General features: G+C 42.8%; 1 protein-coding gene across 3 annotated transcripts in view; it reads right to left on the reverse strand.

The window, feature by feature from the left end:
• Positions 1 to 23,716, reverse strand: part of PDE4B (phosphodiesterase 4B) — a 219,516-nt gene that overhangs the window by 160,506 nt on the left and 35,294 nt on the right. The window contains exon 1 of one of the 3 annotated variants that reach the window (XM_063342710.1): positions 12,195 to 12,519. The exons of the other annotated variants lie outside the window; for them this stretch is intronic. Within the exon in view, the coding sequence (XP_063198780.1) occupies positions 12,195 to 12,430 (236 nt within the window). The 5' untranslated portion in view covers positions 12,431 to 12,519. Of the gene's footprint in view, positions 1 to 12,194; positions 12,520 to 23,716 lie in introns of those variants that run through there. 3 annotated transcript variants of the gene reach the window in all.

The following is a 23,716-nucleotide window of genomic DNA, read 5'->3' on the forward strand; positions in this document are numbered from 1 at the left end:
CTGCGGCGGGGACGCAATGTATCGCACTTGTGAATGCAGACAGCGATGCAAGAGCTTCTTTCTGGGCTACGCTGTAAAAATAGCAAAGCCTGACATTTAAAGCATTTTTTTTTCCCTTATGGAGGCAGGTTTCAAGTACAGTAATGCAGATTTTCACCAATCACTTCTTGAAAACAGAGCAAAGCTTTAGGTCTTGGTGACTTAGGAAGGTGTTTTTGTTGCAGGCAGAGGGGGTGAGAAAACATCCGCGTGTCCATGGAGGTGACAGCTTAACGCTTCTCCAAGCTAGAAGAAAGGGCGGCAGATGACTCTAGGTCCTAGACTTAGAGAGATTGCCAAGATATTGTCCACCACAGAAGCCCATTTCAAGATCATGTTGGTATAACGTGTGGGCTTCTCATTACACCAACTTCTCTTTCAATGTGCGTGTTCCAGTGTCACCCCTACCATCCCGTACCGTCTTCTCTCTTCCGTTCCTTCTTTGCCATGACGCCAATGGAATCACCTGCCTCTCATTACCAACGTCATGGTGAAGAGATCTCTTGAGACAGTAGGATTGTTCCTCATACATTCTTCCCAACATTCAAGGATATTTGTCTTGCAATGACAATGAAGTTCTTCGGGGTTTTATTGGGGTTTGATCTGTGGGCTTGGGTGGGGTTTTTTTGTGCTAAGGACATCATTCATCATTTGTTACCAGCTTTTTGAGAGCAAAAATAACTAAGTAATGCCTTAGTGCCCGTGATTCAGAAACATGCAACATTTGCAGCGTCCAACAATTTCATCTGGAACTGAAGGAGCTCAGTATCAAATAAAAAGTGCTGCCTCGTAATAATTTATGAATACACTGTGACCTCTTGATGAGGATGTTTACTGAATGTATACATCGGTTTAATCTAACAGCCAACTGTTGGAAAAGCAAGCAGCAAGCCCAACAAGGGCTGGAGGCAGCCCAATCCACAAACAGTGGAGGACAACGCAAGAGCCATTTGTTTTCATGCTCCACCTCTGATCTCCAGCAGCTCAACAGAATAGTTTGTTACAGGGATCCAGTCTGACAATACAGACCTTGACTAGACTTGAAAGGACACGTTCCCTAAGGGGGAAGAGAGCGCTCTGGAAAACAGACTGATACTCGGATCTCAAAAGTTAACGGCGGTTACAGCTTGTCATCATTCATTTCTAGTGATCATAGTTAAGAGATGTGTATAATTACTACCTGCTTTGCAAACTTCCCTGCTTAAGTCAACCACTAAAGAAATACTGAAATACTTCATGTTATCCATTTACTCTGATAACCACGAGCAAACCCAGTTCATCTCCGGAGTACTGCAGTCCACCTCGGCAATGGGATAGTAACTCAAATACTCTGTGATCCCACATCCCTTCCTTCCAAAACCAGACCTCAGGCAACTGGGATAAGGACAGAGCTAAATACACAACCCCAGAGTAAATTACCCCAGTAGTGGCAGCTGGGGAAGGCGGCATGGCTGGAGAAGTACAGCATCCAGGGAGCATCAGCCTGCTCTGATGGCTGGGACACAGCGAAGCCATCACTAGCTTTAGCGAAGCTTTAGACACTACATACCACAAAAGATGCAGAAATTGGATGCTAGGAGCTCTAGAGTTGTGACAGCCCTCAGGAAATCACGCCCTCATATACACTGTGAAAGTGCTCATGGTTGTAATAAATGAATACTTATGGAAAATGAGCCTTCCCTGGTTTTTCTACAAATATTCTGAATTCCTCCCCATTTAGCTTGCTCGAGAGGGGACAGAATAAGGCAAATGGACTGAGAACCTCTTAAATGAGCGCTCGCGTGTTAATGTACAGGAATTAGATCTTCAGCTGATCACACATTTGTGCATGAACTCCTAGAGTGGGGCTCCCAGTCCCGCAGCCATGAATAGAAACCATGCAAAGCTCACACTGAGTGCCGTGCCATTTATCCATCAGCAGAGAGGTGTCTCCATCTGTGGTGCAGAAGAACAGCTTGATTTTGTGACAGAGGAAACATTGCTCTAACACAGTCTACTCATACTGATGGTCATTTCGCTGCTATCACTGTTTCTGTGAAAGCTGCGGCATAAACAGTCTTTGGTTGAAATAGGAACACATTCCAGGTTGTGAGGTAAGGGAATCCCATAGAAACGTATACACCCAGATGAGCGAAGCCTACTAATCTAAGGTTATCTGAAGCTGCAGGAAGAGATGCCAACAGAGACATCTCCATCAGAAAAATTATATTCCCTACTCATGCTTTTAGCATGTTCATAGGAAAACACCAGTAGTATAAAATACATCTATGATATCGGGCAGAGAAGGAACTCCAAATGCTGGACCAAGTGCCTGGAGAGCTACAGCACTGAGCCACCAGAAGCAGATGCTTGTACAAGGCTCTCCAGCACAGCTTCTCAACAACACGGGCCTCTATGTCTGAAGCAAATACTTCTGCCAGAATACACTACCTAAGCCTCTTAAAAGCAAATCCTGTTGCTATGAAAATTCATGGGAACTTGGTTTTTCAGGATAAGATTCTAGTTTTTGAAGATAAGGTAGGGCTAGGAACAGAAGTGTCTCACGCTGTGAACAGTGGTTCTCTTCCCAAAAGTTTTACAGTGTTGTATGATTGGCATCGGGACCTGGATTTACTTGATGTTACTTTTTTAACTAGGTAAATTAGTCCCCAACATTGCTTTCTGCAATATTTGAACAGTAACAGTCGTCACGTATGTTTGCAAGTCTTCAGGAAACACGCATTCAAATCTCTTAAGGATGGTTTAATAAAGATTTGAAAGCTGGCGCCGAAGTCTAGCTGAGAAGTCAATGGCTGGATTACAAGCCACCCTGAGGCCGGCAGTGTAATCGCCAGGTATTCACAACCGCTTGCGGATGCAAACACCTTGGAGGCAATAAATGTGCTGGTTACTAACATCAGGTCCTCACCTGAGAGGAACAGACAAAACTTCCTCCAAAGCCTGAATCCGAAGAGGGCTTCAGAGGTGATGGTGAGATGTGGAAGGCTGAGGAGAACTCTGGCTCAGGTCTTCAAAGACTTGCCTCTTCCAACAGCGTTGGTCTTTAATTCCAGCAGCTGGCTCTCAGAACCCTAAGTGCCTACGGACAGCCTGACACGCTACTGACAAAGAGTGACTGCATCCATTAGAATCAATGCAGATTCATCCCAAAATCGTTTCCTGCAGGATTAGTGTGCTGCCCAGCTCCTCTTGTCCAGCCCTTCCTCCTCTCCCATTCTCTGCTTTGCCTCGGCTCTGTGTTCCTTTTCAACCTCCTCTGGAGTTTCCGCATCTCATATTTGATCATTTTCCATTCTTTCCCCACCACAAAAAAAAACCCAAAATAAAATGATCCACAGATAAGCAAGAGGACTGCTCATCTAAGCAATATAGGACAGGATGCTTTAACGTGTTCGTTTTGGTAACTCTTTCTTCCATATCTTGTCTGCTCTGCTTAAAAAAGAGAAACACTGCAATACATAGCACAGAACTTCAGTCACAACTGGATGATCAGGTCTTTGATAAGCATTAACTTTACCCAACAATACATAATTTGACTTAGTACACCATTCTAAGGAACCGAGATCTGAAAACACCCTTGAACCTCCAAGGACCAAACGCCTCCTGATCGTTGCCCAGCTCTCTTAGACCTCTTTCCTGGGCCACGAGCGCCAGAATGCACTGGGTTCAGTACAGGTTCAGGCCCTCTAATTATCTTAGTAATAACAAATCCAATAAAGTGGAAGAGCTAATTTTGCATTATTGTTATGAAAGAAACCTTTCCCTCTAACCTAATGAAGTTGTCCATCATTACGCAATTATTACCTGCACTGGGACAGCGTCAGCAGGGTTCATTAAAGTTTTTTGAAACGAAGTAGCAGCATAAAATGTTTCTAATTTTCAGATAGGTTCTTTATATACTGAAAAGGCAGCAAGCAACTGTTCATTCACAAGCTATATTCTGCACATTTTAAGAACATACAGTAAATGCCATGATACTGCGGTTCAAACTACCTGTTAATATCACAAAAAGAGGTCATTTCTTAAACATTTTTGTTGTACTTGCCCTTTGTCAACCTGTATCAGTGTAAAAGCTGCGCCCGAGCTGAGAGAAAAATCAATCAATTTCTGTTCTCTTTTACTGCTAAAATTAGATTAATGTCTCCTTATGCTTCCTTTCAGGAGGTCTGCTTTCAGATGGTACAACGAGCTTGCTTTTCCATGCCAACGTCTAGACGGCTTAGCTACGTCAGACACCGATAAAACAGGAATCCAAGAAGTTACTGTACCAAGGCAAATATGCAACGAAATGGAAATTATTCAGTATATACATATGTAGGAATCTACCTGCAGTACCTTTTCATTCAGAATCCTTTCCCGAGGTCTGCGTCGTGATGCATCATACGCTGTACACAGCCGCACAATGAAAAATCATCATCCCAGCAATAACCGAACCACAGAATGCTGGACACATGGAGCTACTGGAAGTGCAACAAAAACTCTTTCTCCACACGAGCACACGCTGATTCAGGGCAAACTGATAAAATGGTTCCCATTTAATTCCATTAACTGCCGTGCAGATGTTTTGCCTTCATAGTATTTAAATCTGTTGCGGAGAAAGCTGCAATAAACTGCTCTATCATGATAAAATGCAACTTGCTGGGTCACCAAAAAAAAGGATAAGGCCTTTAAACAAGGTTACATAGAACATATAAAGGCAAATTCAGTTCTAGTGAGTGCAGGCATCCTAATTTGACCCATAAAAGCTCTCCTTTTCTACACAAAGTTCTAGACAGTAGCAAAGTAGGCAGCTTCCTAATGTAGTGGATTATTATGGCAACGAAAAAATAAAAATCAAATCCCTGTCCCCAGAGCTTCCTCTGCCAATGGCAGCAAAGCCAGCTGGCGCTGCTGCTGCAGAGAGGGAAGCTGCTGAGATACAGCGGCTGGTGGACACGTCTGGCAGCAGGGTCGGTCACTCCGGCCCGCCTCCTCTCGCTCTGGCCATCCATCTCTACCATTTGTGGTAGGGTCCCATCTCTAAAGCTACAGAAGTCTCTCTGCACCACTGGGAAGTTTGGCAACAGTCCTTTTTCCTACTCTGATGTTGTTTGTCGTGTCAAAAAATACCTCAAACCACACATTTTTGGTCTCTCAGCACTGCCCCCTTCTACCCGTATCTCTTTCCTCCCTCCTCAACCCATTTAAAGGACAACTTGAATCTACACGCTGTTGTCAGCCTTTTTACTCCAAGTTCTTCTCACATTTTTGTCAATCAGTTTTATTGGAAAGAGTGGAAACTCAAAGCAATCTGCATCAAACCTGAGTCCTATGTAAGTGCACCATACTCGCGACATGGAAAATGTGAATATACTACAGCATACCACACCACCAGGAAGGTCTACATTCATCAGGAGGTACTAGTAGATCAATCAAGTGTTCACCACAAAAAAAATTAGGGTTTTGGGGTTTTTTTCACCACAGAAGAAAATAAATCAGCTAATATATTGCTGTTTCTCTAGTCTTGTTCTTTTATTATTTAATATCTGCTCTGCTCCTCAGCAATACCTATTTGTAGTGTTGAGAGAACAAAAGAATTTGAGAAACTTAAAAACTTTAATATTAAGCTTTCTTCCAGTCCTTCCCAGCGGTAGAGGTTTATCTGAAAGAAGAGACTGAATCTGTGCATGTATTTCTTGGAAAATAAAACCATATTTCATATTAATGTTTTTTGACATGGGTAGCTATGGCAATATTTTACCCCAAGACATTATCAGCTGCTGTTGCGCAGGTCGTCTTCTTTTACTTTAGCATTATGCTTGTGTGTCACTATTTCAGTACATTTCACAAATGTCTATTATTTATTACCAGTTATAGCCTTACCGTGTGGTGAGACAGGAACTCACACACGTCAAGCGATGCTGCCGATTGATTCATAAAGCACCATATTTGCTGTCAGACCAGACGGTATTGTGGAAAAGGCAAGAAGTGAATTATAAAGTGTAACAAACAACACGGATCCAAACGCTTACGCAAGGCAACGCCTCCCAGAACTTGGTAAAAGCCATAGCATGCCAAGAGCAGAGTGAGGTCTGTTCTTTACATTTTGTATGTCATTCCCATTCGGGCAGTCCAACAGGAAATTGAGAGCACCTGTAATTTTCACACTGTAACTTCCCAAATCTGCTCTCTTCTTTCTACTTCTCCAAACCCACGTTTGCGAATCTGTCCATCGCAGAATCAGCAGAGCGTTTTCTGGGACACTGCTTTAATTCACCTCTGCCAAGAACATCAGCCATGTTTTAACCTGAACTAATTTTTGACTCTTGCAGAATGCCCATACTGACGTTGTTACAGGAGAACCCACAAACCCGACTTGTCAAACTACCCCCAACTCGCACCATGCGGCAGAGAAGCACGCCGTCACTGTGGAACCCATCTGATGTTCTCCTAAGGTTGTGCCAGGTAATACCAGAAAAACACGGAGAACACTGAGGAGAGCTAGCTGCGGTTATTCAGAAACAAAAAAAGCTGAAAAAGATTTAAAAAAACCCATATAATGAAGGGCCAGTGAATGCAGAGATCTGCAGAGAAGCTAATCTACACTGCATAAATTATGTGGCAGACACATTTGGGGTTTATCAGTCTGTCCTGGCAACCGACTCAAGCACGTAAGAAGCAAACTGTACCTCCTGGAAACGTACAGCACCAATCTGTAGATGCTATCGCAAAGGCGAGTTTCACACATCAACACAGCTTTCAACAAAGCTAAATTCAACGGTACAGCTTCCTCAAGAAACCATTTTGGCACAGAAAACATTAACTTTATAGTTAAGCCTGTGTATGAGAGCTGGGGATCACGGATTCTCTAGGTCCCAGCCACCAAGGTCAGTCATAAAATCTCTCTGAATCTATATTCCTGACAGATGAGCACACTGTAAACATTAAAAGCTTACTTGAAGGTATTACAAATTCCAGAAAGAGCGTTTATTTCTCTGAGAAGGGAACCACTCTCTTTCTCTCTCCCCCTCTCAGACAAACGGCTGAATCTATCCAATTCAAATTACCGTTAATACAATAACCTGTTGTACTTTGCTGGAATCCTCACTAGCTGGTGAGTATTTTAACACCACTTTTCCCCAAGTGAGTGGCTGGGGGATAAAAGAAGTTTCTCCTTTCTATCCTCTATGATTGTAGACAGGGTTTAGAGACGAGATATACAGTCAGAACAGATGTAAACATTACCCAGCTGGTTCTGTGTTTGTTGTGTGTGCTTATTTCTTTTGTCTGAAGAAGTCTTCACTCCTCACCTTCATTTCCTTTGGAATCCTTCCTGCCACTGGCTGCTAGCGCTGAGGAACTCTCCTCGGGACAGATGGGAGAATGTATTCAAGGGGAACCTTCTGGTTTTTCCCCATCCTTTTCCCTATTCCCTTCAGTTAGTTTCTCCTAAGAGTTTGAGTAGATAACTGAGCAACAGTGTGTCCAATACCAGTCCCAGTTTGAAAGAGAAACTCCAGAAAGCAAGAGAATCATCCTATTTGGCTTGAAAGGCTTGAAATCACATCTACAGTGAGAAACACAAACAGACCAGCTCATGGAAATAAAGACAAGCGTGTTATTCAACACTGGAGCTGTGGAAATGCATCTGCTATATATACAGCAGAGTTGAAACAGGCCCAAAAGCATATCATATGGTACTTTCAGGGAGAGATGTGAGAGACGCTAGCTTTGTCTCAAAAGCAAAAGTCAATTCCTTTAGCCCAAGTATGGCATGGAGCTGGCCAGGAGGTCTCAGATCAGAGCCCTGGTGCCCAGGGTGCCAGCACAGGGCAGAGGCCACCCCACTGCAGCTGGACACGGTAGGGCTTGGTGCTGAAAGGGACTCCAACAGGGATGAGGTCCCACCAGGAGCTTCACTCCATCACGTGAGTTCTGTCCTGAGACTTGTACAGACCACTGTAACATAGAATCATAGAACTGCCCAGGTTGGAAGGGACCTTTCAGATTATTGAGTCCAACCATCAACATAACACTGACAAAAGCCACCGCTAAACCATATCTCTAAGCACTGTGTCTACCCGTTTTTTAAATACCTCCAGGGATGGCGACTCCACCACTGCCCTGGGCAGCCTCTTCCAATGCTTAATAGCCCTTGCAGTGTAAAATTTTTTTCCAGTATCCATCCTAAACCTCCCCTGGCGCAACTTGAGGCTGTTCCCTCTTGTCCCATCGCCTGTTCCTTGGGAGAAGAGCCTGATCCCCCCTGGCTGCCCCCTCCTTTCAGGGAGCTGTAGAGAGCCAGAAGGTCTCCCCTCAGCCCCCTCCTCTCCAGGCTGAAGACCCCCAGCTCCCTCAGCCGCTCCTCACAAGGCTTGTGCTCCAGACCCCTCACCAGCTCCGTCGCCCTTCTCTGGACACGCTCCAGCCCCTCAATGTCTTTCCTGGAGTGAGGGGCCCAAAACTGGACACAGCCCTTGAGGTGGGGCCTCGCCAGTGCCCAGTACAGGGGAATGGTCACTGCCCCAGTCCCACTCACCTACCATGTTTCTGATACAGACCAGGATGCTGTTGGCCTTCTTGGCCAACATGACCCAATGACTGGGGAAATTCATGGGTCTTATAAATTTCTGTTATCCTCAACAATTTCAAATATATAGACAGTCTCCAAAAATTGAATTTTCTGAAATACTTCTCCAAGTGTGGGTTGCCACTAGGTAGGTCTTTCTTATCGGGTTCTAGAAGCACAATGATCAGAAAGCATAACAAGATGTGGCATATTTTGATAACTTTGATTTGCCTACAGTATTTTCTGCAGCTCCGAGTAATTAAACCGATCAGTTGTTATTCACCAGGCTTGGAAAAAACTCAAATGCTACCCCTCTGACTGGATTGTGCCATATTATTTAACTTACTAAATCCCACCACTGAAGATTATTATGTAATGAAAACAGATCATGTTTTCAAAAAAAATAAGGCGACCATATGATTTACATTTTAAAAAGCAAATGGGTGTCTGTATTTCAATTGCACTGAAGGATAACCAAAAGAAAAAACAGAGCAAAAATTCCTAGTATACCATTTCTGTTCTGTACTGTATTATCTTTAAACTAGATAAGAGGCATAAAGAAAAAAAACAGGCTTAAACCCACTTAACTGTTGAAAGCTAAACGTGAATTAATTTGGAAAAAAACCCACTAAAGTCTTAGTTAAGAAAAGACAATAAACATCATATTATAAAAATCGCTTAATTAAAAAGCCAGTGTTCATCAAACAGCAGAGCCAATGACTGTCTATACATCAAGAAACTGGGTTATTTTATACAAATGAGGCATTTGGAGACTGGACACAGCAAGAGCGGCCATGGCAAAGCGTTTAAGGGGTTCGGAGCAGGAAGGGATCAGCTTGACAGATGTTTGAAGGCAACTGCGTTGACGTGTTGGTCATGTACTGTCGTAAGAACTGGATCCCGAGGAAAAGAAAGATTGGGAGCACAGAGCCTTATTTAAAAAATAAAAAACAAAACAAAACACAAAACAACCAGAAAAACCAAACCCTGAAACCTCCTTTTCCTTTTTCTTTGTGGATAAGATCTGATGCCTGGATATTGGAGAAGACAGGTGACAACAGAGGTTTCACCGGCATAATCAGGAGAAAGAAGTTGAAATGTGTTCAGTCATAAAAGAAGGAAAACGCCTAGAAAAGGCAATTAGTTAAAAAAGTAAAGGAGAAGAGCAAGGGAAGACAGAAAACCGCAAATAAGGGGGCACAGAAGAGTGAACAGAAGATTCATCAAGTAACAACATTGGCAATGGTGATAAAGGTGGTGAAAGATCACATTCTACCACGCCACTAACCCCAAACTGAGCAAGTTTACTGTTTCTATTCTATTGACAAGGCTATGAAAGTTACAGATTATATGATGTCCAAGAGCACGGATTCATTTCCTTGCTTCGTATCGCTGTGTAGTTGGTGTTTCCTGTACATTTGCTCCTGAGGTAACTCCGTTGGTACCCAGACACCACCTCCCAGCTCAAGACAAAAGAGCTCCTTACGTAAGTGGCGTTTTTGCTTAGCACAGGTGATGATGTTTTCATGCACTGCACAACAAATTCACAACTAATAAGCAAATTCAGTCCCACAGCTGAAAGTACACCATCTACAACACAGGTGCAGCAGCTGTACAGGCATTCTAATGTTGTATCACACTTAAATAGTTTAAATTCCCTCCTGTTTTATAACACGCTGAAGCAAATTGACAATATGTCTGGATTTGCTATGTATTTTGACTGCATTAAACATGTACTCACACTCATACATTCTGGAAACCTGTCCTTGCAAGGGTGATTTCCTTCATTTCTACAATAGTTCACTTCGTATCTAAGGTTAAAACACTTCCACGCAGTTCATAACCACCTGATATTAAAAACTTTAAAAAAGGCAAAGAGTATGAGAACCTTCCATCATTCCATTAAAAAATGAACCTAGAGCAATCCCACCGCCTTTACAAGTTGGTTCAAGCAGAAATTATTAGTTACATCTACAAATATGTGTGTGGGCATATATTTTTTTTATTATTTTTTTCACCAAACAATACAGCTACCCTGTGCCAAGTCTGACCACATTCTGCTCTACCAATTCCCAGCAGTTCCGTCTTTCCACAGTACGAATTTCTCCAAACGTGCTACCGGGGGGAAGCCGAGCAGCCCCCCACTGCTCCAATGCTGAGAGATACGACAGATGCTCAAGGGATTTAACGTGTATAAACCTGAACATTCCTGACTACAACAAATTAAAATGCTAGAGGAAGCTCAAGAACACCCTGAAACCCTTACAGCATGTAACCAGTTTGGGTGGCTGTTATTACTGCTTCGATTAAAAATAAATAAATAAATAAAAAAAAAGCAGAAAGTCTGCATGATTCGAGAATTCTAATTTGAATTGAATGCTGCCGCACTCCAAAGGCATTTCAGACTGTGTTTAAAAAAGAATTAGAAAGTCAGTTACCCCAGTTCTACCCAGAAGATACTCAGCAGATACTCCCTGGTATCAAAGTTTTCAGTTTTTCCTCTTATTTTTCCTACTGTTCAACAGCACAAAACAACTCTAAGAGCTACTAATCCACTCTGAACAAGTAATTAGTAATTCACTTCAGAAGTAAATACAGCTCTAAAATACAGCAGGACTCAAATGAAGCATTTTAAAAAAGCGTTCTATTTTTAAAAGTAGCAGACAAGGATGGGCATTGCAGATACCCCAAAGCAACTGGCTCACGCAGACACAACCGGGATAGTCTCATCCGCCCTCCCCCAACTCAGGCTATGGAATAGGAAGGTAAGGGATACGGCTATGGGTCAGCAGGATTTCAAAATATTCATATAAATGAAAGTTTTCTGGTTTAATTCCCACAGTCACCTATCACATACTTATAGAGACTCTTGGAATTTAAAAGGCAGACCGTAGGAGACCCATATGGAGTCAATTCAGTAAACAAACCAATGAGATACACATAGGTTTTCCTGAATTACATCTTTTGATTACTGTTTATGGCACGGTTTAACCAGGATAAGTGACAGTCAGAGGCAGCTCACAATCAACGGTAATGGCATGCAAATTGACTATTTGGGGTCGGTAATTTGAAGGGAGGGAAAAGACGACTCTTAGCTGGAGTTTCCTTGAAAAAATGGCTGAAAGAAGGGATACATGTAGCTAGCAAAAACTGTTTAAAAGCCCCTCACAGTGAAGTTAAAGCCCTTTTCCAGCATTTAACTCCAAGAGTGCCCTGCCCAAATCGTCCGGGCTGCGCCGTACCATCATCTGCAGTCGGAGCCGACAGGGGCAAAGAAAAAACACCCGTCTTGAAGGTTCTGAAATGAATTCATGTGTTCGACCTACAGCAACATAACGCCTGGGAAAGTTACCGGCTGCCGCCTTTGTTCGACAGAGATTAACCACGGCACACACGAATAATGGGCTGGAATTATTCTGGAGAACAGAAGCTGAATGGCAATTGTCGAGGCACTGCATTATACATACTTTGGCTGCCTTCTGCTCTATTCATTTAACACTTGCAGGGAGTAGCGTGAATGAATCTCGGCTCGTTTTTATCCCCCTGTTAAAACCACAGCTACACACACTGTTTTGGAAACCCGCACTGATAGCCCAGCAGATCTTACCATGTATGTGCCACCGTAAAGCGACGACGCTGGCGGATGCTTTTATTGACGAGCAACTTTCTGAAAAAGCACGGAGAGTTCCTCGGTGAACTGCGAGGGGAAATTTTTGGAGACGTAGGTCTGTTCCCAGGCAGCTTGGGAAGCTCGAGCTCTAAATGCATTTGTTCTTTGAAAGTCCTTATGTAAATCTCTGTCTCTGGAGTAGCAAGTTCCCTAGAAGAATCTTTTGCTGTCATAGCTCAGACGTTATGTGAGCTCTCACCATTCAGAAAACGTAACAAAAACACATCACGCAGGCATCGCCGCAGATTTAAAACGCTGATAAATTGGCAGAGCTTACCCCGCTCATTCACAAGGCTGGGCTCCAAATGGAAAGGCTGCCTGAAGCAACGGCAGCATAAATCGAAGGACGATAAGCCAGGGCTGTCAGAAAACCCTTTATCAGCCCAGCTCTCCCTCTGAAAATGCGCCAAAGTGTTTCTGTGTCAGCAGCCTCCGTGCGGATGCAGCTCGCCTGCCAGCTACACACCGACGCGCGCCGGAGCCATTCAGCCCCGCACACCAGCTCATGAAAAATTCATAACAGCCGCCTCCCGATCAATCCCTTTCCTATAGCATTTTGGCTTCACAGACTTCACAGAAAAATGCCGGATTTTTCACTGTGCCCTAATAAAATCAAGGAATTCCCTAGTCTGTCGCAAGCCAAGTAACCCCATTCATTCAGGCCCAGGATGTTTAATAAAAAGGTCTTCATTCAGAATTAGTTTTACCCGTGCTGCAGTAGCTCCACCCATGACATGCTTATTGGCTCGATATTATTTTGACAACTGGACTCTGTTCGGCTCCGTCTTGTGTTATGAGCGTGTCGGATTCTCATGAAATTTTAACGAGCCGTCTAACACCATGACATCGTTCCTGGGCATCGCCGAGTGCACCCCAGGCACTGCCGGAGCGACCCCCGGGACGGCAGCAGCGCTGGCTCGGAGGGAGACGTGCGCCGCGCTCAGGGTGGGCCAGGAAGAAAAGGTCTAATAGGGAAAAAAAAACAAAAGGAAGCAAGGCATAATTTTGTGCAAGAACAAAGCATGCAAAATGCACGCTGCACAGACGAAGCTGAACGCTGCCTGGGATCTACCCACGGTCAAAGGGCAAAATCACTGCCAGGCACTGGGGACGCTGGCACAGGGTGAGCAAAGAGAGGGGAACACTAATGGGTGGGGGATCCGCCCCCCCCCCCGCAAAGACAAATTAATTTGAATTAATTCATCTAAGCGATGTATGTATTTAGGAACACAAAAAACACAAGATTTGTTCTGGACATAAACAACCTCTACATTTTCCAGGATAAAACTCTAGGGAAGGAAATAAAGACAAGATTCGATGCTGAACATAATAAATACCACAGGGAGTGGCAGAGCATCTTTTTAACTGCTCAAAAGTAGGTGACTCTTAAATGTAAATACAATAATTCTTTTTAAAGGAGGAGGAGAAAGAAAAGAGCATACCCAGCCAGCCTGCGGTGAAAGTGCTCTGATCTGTGTGCAAGAGGTTGAGTGCGCAGTATAGGCACCAATTACACAACAAACCCCCCCCAGTCCCGATCCATTCCAGTGGTCTTTTCACTCATATATCCCAAAATGCTTCACAAAACCATTAACCAGCCTTCCTTGGCTTTGAGTAAAAGGCTTGCTATAGAGAGCTTCCCTATAGCAGAGACTACAGAGGAGTTACCAGACATTCTACCTGACCTGCTGCTATCTTCTTCACCATTTACATTTATTTATCACATTTTTATTTTTTTTTTTAAGTAGAAACACCTGCCTGAGCCTAACCTAAGGATACTGGAAATCGCAGTGTTATCTGAGCCTGAGAGGTTCACGCAGTAGCAGAAGGGGAACATTTAATGCTTTCGGAATTATGATGTCTTAGGCTGTGATCTGTTATTCTACATCTCGACTGTACTGACAGCCAGTCAAAGACAAAGGGAAGCTTGAGAGCTACGCTGAGTGATAAACAAAATCCACACAAATGCTTAGAATCTGGAATTCCAAACGAAAAAAAAGAAAAGAACTTTCTAACTCACCAGGGAAGCAAAACGGGACGCTGGAGGGGGTCTCTGAGAAACCATCTGATATTAAAGAAACAGTATTTCCATGCCTGCTCATGAAGCTATTAAAATTGCAAGAATAAAGGGAAACCCGCCCTCTGAAAGCACTGTGCAATGACACACACTGAACAAGGGCATGCTCCTCGTGCTGAGCGTGTACTTCCCTTACCTGCATTCAGAGATGTTTCAGAAGCAGCGTCCATTAAGGGAGCGCTTCTCATTATTTGGACATTTGTACATTAGTAACGAGATGTCAGCCCCACAGCCTGCAGGAGATACCGAGGTAAGATGCGCGAAGGCTGTTGATGGAGCGAAGAAATGCCAGAAAGGCTGAGCTAATACGATGGAAAAAAAGAGACTGTGGGGAGCAGCAAGGCTCCACTCTCCCTTCTGGAAGAATAAAGAATGAAAAGCAAAGTGCCACCCACTGCTTTGAGTAGCCAGAATAATGGAGGTGCTTCTCCAAGCTGAGGTCTAGGACAGTCCTTGCTTGGTAGAGAACCTCAGAGTATTTTGACCATTAGCACAGGATATTTCTTCTGTTAAATGTCTCACAGATCTCAGCGGCAATGGGAGCTAACAGTAACCTGGAGAAGGCTGCAGAGAAGCGCTCTCTCTGTTCCAGCTACCATCCTTCATGCTGCCAGCTTCTGATGTTGCACGTACAGAGGACCGTGCAGCCCAAGTCTGTATCGTCTCTACTGATTTGTAGTATTGGAATTCTGTCAAATCATGCTGCTTTACGCCAGGAGAAGCCAAGAAGAGGTGAGAAGAAGAACATTTCAAGAGACTTGAGCTAACTGAGCTTGGTATCAGAGTAAACTTGCCAATAATTCTGAAAAATGAATTTTGTTATATTTGCCGAGGTCACTGTCAGCAACAGGAGGCAATGGCAGACAGAACAGCTAGGGTACCAGAACACCGGGAGAGACTACCAGGCACAAGGACCAGTTTACTGAAGTTCCCCTAATATACAAACAAAAATGGTCAAGAGGCATCTCACTCTTTCCTGAACTTCTGTTATGTCCCAGTAACAGCGTAATGCAATAATTTGTCTATCATTACAGATTATTGTGCGCAACAGCACCAGTAGTCCAAGAGTAACAAGTCATTTCAGCTCATCAGAAAAGAGGCCAGTAATACAAAGGAAGAGCTGAGGAGGGGGAAAAGATGATTAAAGAAAAGGGCCTGGTAGCACTGGCAGGAAAATGAAACTGCTTGGAAGAACAAGCACAATTAAGGAAATTTTCAAAAGTTTAAGTACACTTGTGTGAGTTTTCACACAAGCTTCCTAGCTTACCAAAGTGTCTAGGATTGCAGAAGGTTTTAATATATTTTATTAGAATAACCGATACAGGTGGGAAACAATATTTTCAATCATGCAATTCCTCATCATCGGCTGATCTTCATTGTGTTGAGAGCAATTGCTAAGCAACAAGAATACATACTTTTTCTTTACAGTAGGACTATTATTTACCTGTTTCTAAGCCATAATTGCCAGGATAAAATAAAATGCCAGCAAAGAGGCAACTGTGAAATGTCCTACATGCTTTAGTAGGAAAGGAAGAGTGGGTAGTTGACTTTGAACAGCACTTTCAGTCGGTGGCAGAGTAATTGGATAATTCTTTCGTACAGCACGCTCTGTAGAAGCACATTTAGATAAAAACAGTTAGGAAGCTCCCCTCCGTTACTCAGGTCATTATTCCATCCATACACATTAGCAAGACATCCCAAAAAGATAACGCTAACCTGACAGCAAATTAATTAGAAAAATTACTTCAAGTGATTGTGGTGTGCTGGTACTACTTTTACTTCTTTTTCAAAGGAAGGAAACCTTAGGGAAACATATTTTTAATCAATTACAGAGTCTCCTTTTCAGAAATCCTGGCTTTTAGTATTCTGTCTTTAAAAGCAAACCAAAGGTATTTGTCAAGCTTTCAAACTATTTGAAAATTAAGACTATTACTTGTGCCAATCATTACAAAGCATAAAACACAGATCCTCCCTGCATATTTTTAATTGTTGTTCAAGCAATTTGCTGCCTAAGTGCATACCTGTAATATGTGCTCCTGAAGCAGTAAAGAGAGTCTGTTCCTCTGTACTTGTTCACCCTGGAAGGACTCTGATGGTCCCTCATACATACCAGTGTCTGCTTGGTTTAAGTCGGGCATCTGTGCAAACACGGGTTTGTAAAGGTCACTCGGCAGAGATGGCCAACTCCAGAACCTCTAGTAATAGTTGAGGATGCACAAGGGAAGGACTCAACCTGAGTCTTAGAAGCCACTGTCTTTCTTTTATGCTATAATTTGAACACGCTTGATGTAAAAAAACCTATTGGGCCAGCAACATTATGGAATCTCACAGCACTGCCGCTACTTAACATTTGGATTTCCGCCAGACGTACAGAGTAGAAGATGGGTTGGGAGAGGATCTACCATGGATTTCCAGGAGAGAAACTCTAGAAGCCGATCAGCTCCATTAGCTCGGAGAGAGATGAAAGGACAATACAAACCTAAGTAGGAGGCAGTGAAATCATTGTCCCCCCTCTAACAGGTCAGCTAAATCATATTTCCATTATAAAAGAAAAGGGTTGATGAGAGTAGGAGTCATCATGCAGGAGACTAGAAATTAGAATTAGAATCGGGTCATTGAAGCAAGTGCTGAGTTTAGAGGAACAGAGCAGTTGAGGAACATCTGTGTTTGTGAAAGGACAGACGAACAAGATTTTGAGGAAAAGGGGTAAGTAAACCAAAGTAAAGGAGAAAAAAAAGCTATAAAATTAAAATTTTCTTTTGGGCTAAACTGATAAAGACATGTGAGTAGAGGGAAGCAGAGGCAATAAGAAGGTAGCAGAGAGAGTCAAGAATATGAGAATGGTCACTTGCCCTGGAAAAGAGCTCAGTTAAAAAGACTGCAGTAGAGGAGAGAATAAATTTGCGGTGGAAATGTCACAGGACTGACGTGGATGTGATCTGCAGTTCGAGGCCTAAGGCAGAACTGCTGAGATGAGCCAGCACTGGGAATACATAAGAGCAACCCAGGCAATGGGAGACAGGCAAAGATGCGAGGGGGAGGGAAATGGATCCAACAGAAGAGAAATGTCTAGGAGGAAACTTAGAGCAAGACAAAAAAAATACATCAATGAACTGGAAGCTGTAGATGGGCCAGGAAAACAGGTGCTAAGGAACAGTGCTTCAACGTGAAAATAGAAGTCACCGTGGATGAAAATGTAAAGATAGGAAACGACAGCCAAGGCTTTAAGTCAGAGCAACGGCTGGTGAGAAAGAGCTAGAAAGGTAACAGGGACGTGAAAAGAAGAGCTGGACACAGCATTGCTAAAACCTGGAAAAGATTCCAAGAAAATACAAAAAAAAGCTGTACAGCCAGTGTTATACATAAGGATGTGTTTGTGGTGGAGAACTTAAATCATGCCAGTGGTGGAGTTAGCTCTCTAGACGCAACAGACATGGAGAAAGGGGGGAAAGAAGGGTAGAGTATAAACTGAAGAGACTGACATGAGAGGAAACAATAAAATCTGTACTTCACGCCTTCATTTCCGTTCTTCCACGACCAAGAGGCACACAATGTCCATTCCAGCAGTGAGTGCTGCTCATCGCTCTAGAGGCAGAATCAGTATTTGTTAATTCTACCCCACCTGAGTCCCAGTTTTAGCTCCCTCAGAGTAGCAGCAGATCTGATGACAGATCTCTACTTACATATATACCTACGACCGACGTTTTTAAACAATCATACCAAATTCTGACGCTTTAAAATAAAAATAAAAGTTTTAGCCTGAATAATAAGAATTCACCGTTCTAATTTGAGATGCATTTGACCAGCCACACCTTCCTACGACGCAGTAAAGGAAAACCACAACACAGCACAGAGATCAAACTCCCACAGCATGCGGTGCTAACCTAGTGCTTAACAATAATATAAATATAACGGTAAAGAAGCATTATTTAGAAGTTGTGAAGATGTGAAGAGATGCCAATGTAGTGAACTTCAACCCTCCCTTAATAATGTCTTCTTTAACAGAAGGCTGAGCAAAGTCCAACGTGGGAAAAGTCTCCTCAGCTCCGAAGTGGGAGGCTTTTTGGTGTTCAGTTTGTATCTTTTTAAGTAAAAAAATGAAAAGATGCCTGCCTTTGCTCAATCGCAATGCCTGCTGTCTCACAAGCGAGTGCTTCTGAAAGATGGCTTCATGACAGAAAACTTTAAATGACATGTTTTGAGGATTTTTCTTGTATTTCCCTGAAAGTTTCCAGAATCCAGATGCTGAAGGAGAGGCAGAATACATCACTAATTACTGGTTTGCATGACAAATTTCCCACATTTAAGAGGCAAAATAAAAATAACAACAGCAATTCACTGCAATTTATATTACCATTGGAAGACAAGGTTTTTCTCTATTTAACAGTTTAAAATGATATAGTTTGTATCTCCGTTCCCACAGATGTAGGGGCCTCTGAAATTTTCGGAAGGGCAGAGACTAGTAACTCTTGCACAGGCCTTTGAAGCAAAGTTTTGGAGCCCTGTAAGATGGTCACAGAGGAGGGAAACACAGCACCTAGCAACGCTTTGGTTGGTACTGTAAGAGCTGAGCCAACTGGAAAAGAAAGAAGCAACTGGAAAAGTCCGTCCTTCTTAATTTGAGAGAGTCAGGACACCAGCACAGAGAAACAACCCCCATCTACAAGGTTAGCAAAGGCTGGACAGGACCCATCCTATATAAAAGGCGACCTTTTTAGCTCTTCCCACGTTATTAGCATCCAGTTGCTTTCAAACAGGCTATTCCTCATTCAATAAGCAGCTTGTATATTAGTTTTTGGTTCAGCAGCCAACAATTGCAGCCTCCGTCTATGATTTCGTAAGTTTTTAGGTCTTTAAAACATCCAGTACCTCTAACAAAGTCAAGAAGATCCAGAATTCTTTTCAGATCAGTCACAAATAAATGAACTCCATCTTTAAGATCGATACCTGGCTTGGATGCTCGTCTGTTCACATTGAATTAGTCATCGCCATCCACCGGGTCACTGTACCGTTTGAGTAGAGCACTACAAGGTGTCCTCTGTCACGGAAAAATTCTTTGGATTCAGAACACGGATGAAGAAGTCAGTAGTAACAACAAGCCTGATGCCTTTCACCTGCCATTTAGTCCTTAAAATGGATTTGCTACGCTATTTTTTTTCCACAATAAACCACACCGTAGAAAGACAGAGACAAAAATTTATCCGAGTTCCTTGCACTTTTTAGTATCTGAACAAAAAAGTACAATTTCTTACCATGCCACAATGCCCTTTTTTTTTCTTTCAAGTATTTATGTTTTTATCTCCTAGTAGATACATATGAGGAAATAAATTTATACACTATAAGCCCTCAGGGCATGATGTAAGATACTTTATTCATAATGGTAATTTCATTAGCAACTTTGATTGTGCTTGATTTAGAGTATTTCTCAGAGAACATTTAAACGCCCTCTATATTATCCATAGTGAGTAATCACATATGTTAGACCAATCTGTATTACTTGCGATTATTTTCTCATTTCAGAGCTGTAGATTAATATTTTACAAATGAATTCAATAAGCCAACTTATTCTTCACAGGCAGAGACCTCGAGGGCGACTCCAGAGAAAAGAGAAGCCAAATGCAAAAAAGTCTTTTTACAATTTCACACATCCTTTACATCCCATTTGATGAGAAAAGGCTTTATGCAACTACAGAGATGTAGTATGAAGGATGCAATATCTACAAAGATATTTGCCTGGACCCGCTAGCTCGCCTCTCGCCAGGCTGTTGTTTTATTCGTTCGGTGGTGTGTTATCTGACAGCAATCAGCATTACCTGCACCTGACTCTGCCGCGGATTTGCCTGTGACTAAGCACCTCGGCTCGCCTGAGTCACCAGCACTCGACAGCCAGGATCAGGTCTCTGCTCACCGCCGTGCGGAGACGCCCCTGCCCCCGTGTCCAGATGCCTCTGCTGATGCCTCTGCGCCCATGCCCAGAGGCAACTATGGGCACCAGAGCTACCAGCCAGGATCACCCATCGTAATTCAGTCACAGGTAACCTCCTTGTTAAACATGAAATGCAAACAAACACCAGTATCTGGAATTTTCACATAACTAGAATGAAAATGACATAATACAATGACAAGTATGAAAAAAAAAAATCATTATTGCTCTGTAAGAGCAGCGTTCTTACTGATAACAGATAATCCCACGTAGCCAATTTGGGCACCCAGTTTGTCAGGTCATTTGTGCATCCTGCCATACATTCAGCTGGAAAACTCCAGTTTGGGTTGGTTGGCAACATCTCCTCACGTAGGCAATGGAAAGGGTATAAAGGTGAATGCTTAGCCTTGGACAACCCTCCACTTCCTTTCAAAGAAAGGATTTAAATAATTTTCATGAGCAAACATATTTCTCTGTTATTGATCACACCTGTGGTAGTCAAGCAGGAACAGAAAACTTCACCATTAATCTGAGTCTGTTTAAGTTTTGTGTTTCACTCTTCCAGATTCTTAGTTTTGCAGCACTTGACTGAGAAAACATCATTCCAGTTTGCACGCAAGTTATTTTAATCAGCTTGTGTTTCAGATCCTCTGCACCTTATCAGCTCTCTCAAATTAAACAGCATCAGGTTTACAATGTGCATTTATTTATAGTTATTTTGCTTTAAAAAACACCCCAACACAGAGAGGTAAAGCTCACTACGTTTACTGCTCAACAGCACGGTTGTAACCTCCAGCTTTGCCAAGTGGCTCGTGTTTGGTGCTGGGAAACAACAGAAAATGCAATTGTCATAATTCACATCCAGCTTTGTCCACTACAGCTTAATTAAAAGGAAAGAATTCACAGCCAAAAACCTAGAGACCAGTGCACTGCCAGTGCCGATAAAAAGACAGGAGGTGGCTGTGGCCTGTCCCAAGCATTTAAGAAGTCTCATGTTTTCCTTAATGGGAAGGGAGTGTTCAGCGCGGGGTAACGAGCCTCCTGGAGCAGCAGTTGGGGTGAGGACCTGTAGAACACGACTGAGGCCAGCAGCAGAGGACAACGCTGCGTTCTTGGTCCTCTAATTCATTCCAACGTTGCTCTCAATGTTACCAGGGTCTCTGTTCAAAGGACTCAGGAAGGAATTGGTACAAAAAAGCAAGTTCAATAAGATTCCAGTAGGTCACAACGTAGCTACTGAAAACACATGAGAGAAGGTCTAAAGGCACTGGACACCCAACCAGTGCCAGGTGGAGACGGACATCATGATTTATAAAACTTTGTTGAATTTTGGCTGGGAGATAAGTGCATGGTGCATGGAATCAAACTCCAAGCGTTTAAGCTTCCCAGACACACAGCATCCAGGATGGGATCTGCAGAAGCAAGAGGTCTGTTAAATGGACATGGTGCAATGCTGAGAAGTAGAGCTGCATCCCAGCCCCAGAGCAACCCGAATACACTCTTTTTTTCCGTTGCCTAATTCCTCGTCAAATATAATATTAGACTCCACGGCGTACTCCTCTACCACTTGAGAACAGAGTAAGACATGAGAGGCCATATGATGGTGCACGGGCTGCGGTGGCACGGCCAAACTGGTACGCTGGCACCAGGATTCACACTTTCTCTTGCACCATATTCCAGAGATTCAGCTCAGGCATCGCTGAAAAACCACGTAGGGTTGGTCACCGCGCTGCAGGGACACGACTCTGCCTGCCACCAGCAAGCACGCAGGGAGAGAAAGCTGGGAGGGACTGGGAAACACAGGCTGGTTTAATGCACATTTACGTTTATTCTGTGGCGGGCTTTAGAGGCACGCACACCTTCACAGCACAATTTATAACAACTTCTTTGCTTGCACAGCAGCACAAACCAGAGCACCACCAGAACCATCACGTGTAATACCGAATAAAAATATATGCAATGGCACGGATGGGCTGAGAAGCAGAAGGCAGCTCTCCAGGTAAACAAAGCAAACTGGGTTTGATCTTTGCTTTCAGATGAAGTTACCATTAGTCAGAAGTCTGAAGATAAAAGAAAGTTGTGTCAAATTCTTATCTGATTCAGCTTTTATATCAACCGTATTTCCATAATCTCCATTTATTTCATATTCTTGGGAGGCTGAAGTTTGAACATAATATTTCAGAAGCTTCATTGTCTTTTGCTAATTAACAGTGACTCATTTCTTTCCATTCTAGATACATTTCAAGCTGTCTTATTTCATTCTGCATCGAGGTATATAATTATAATTGAATCATTACAAGCCCGTTTTGTGTGCCTGGAGCTGCCTCTCTTTTGAAGGACTAGTATCTGCAGGCAAATCTCGCAGCACCAAACTTCAGGATCATCTTTAATAAAATTACTGGGCTCACCTTGCAATTCATACAAAAAGGGGACGCTATCATTTTGAGCACATAAGCAGACTAAAATCCAACCAATCAAATAACTGTAAACTAAGCAAAAGATTATGTTGCAACAACAAAATATAAATGGTGTACAAAAAGACATTTTTAAAATAATGACATTTTTAATTCAAAACCTATGACTAATCCAACATTATGTTTCTTCTTAAAATTCCTCTATACCAACTACACCACACATAAATCATAGTTATTCTATCTATCCCTTTGTGAAAACATAAAAATAAAAAGATATTCCAACTGAGAAGATCCAAGAGCTTCAAAAACTGACAGCAACAGACAATGCCTAAATATAGGCAGCCAAAACACTTATCTGCTTATTTTTAGCTGAGAAAATAACTTCAGTGAGAACTCGGAGATAGCACAAATTATCTCGGCAGCAATTTCTTTCCAGATAATTTGCACTTGTACCATGTCTAAAACAAGCAAGCAATGACCCCCATCTATTTGGGTTGCCCACCATTTTTTCCTATTATGAAGGATTCTTGCGATTTACTTTTATAAACAGATCTCCAAGATTTATTGCATAATGTCAGATGGGGACAGGGCTCCACCGGTGACTCCCACAAACTAAACATGGTTTGGTTTTGTGTCTTTGATCCTCTACTCTACCCAGCTCCTGGCCAGGAAGAACCACCATCCACCCAACCACATCAAGATGGAATATTCTCTGGTGGAAACATCTTACTAAGGGAGAAAGTAGCAAAATTTTAGAGAAGACCTTTCTCTAAATTATCTCACTATCTAAATTTCCTCCTCCATGCCTTTGCGAGGTGTTAAATGAAGCTGGGAGCGGCAATAATGACAACAAAATCAAGGAATTTCTTCCTCCCATAGCAGGCAGGCAGCCCCTACCTCCCGCCGTGGTGAACCCCAACACATTTAAGCCTTAGTGAACTGCTTTATGTAATGTTTATGACCTACCTGTAGACAACACAAGAACTATCTCGCAACAGAACATTTTCAGCTTTTCAGAAGCTATCTTAAGGGATCCCCAGCACTC

This window comes from Chroicocephalus ridibundus, chromosome 8, assembly GCF_963924245.1.
Source record: "Chroicocephalus ridibundus chromosome 8, bChrRid1.1, whole genome shotgun sequence".
Classification (NCBI taxonomy): Eukaryota; Metazoa; Chordata; class Aves; order Charadriiformes; family Laridae; genus Chroicocephalus; species Chroicocephalus ridibundus.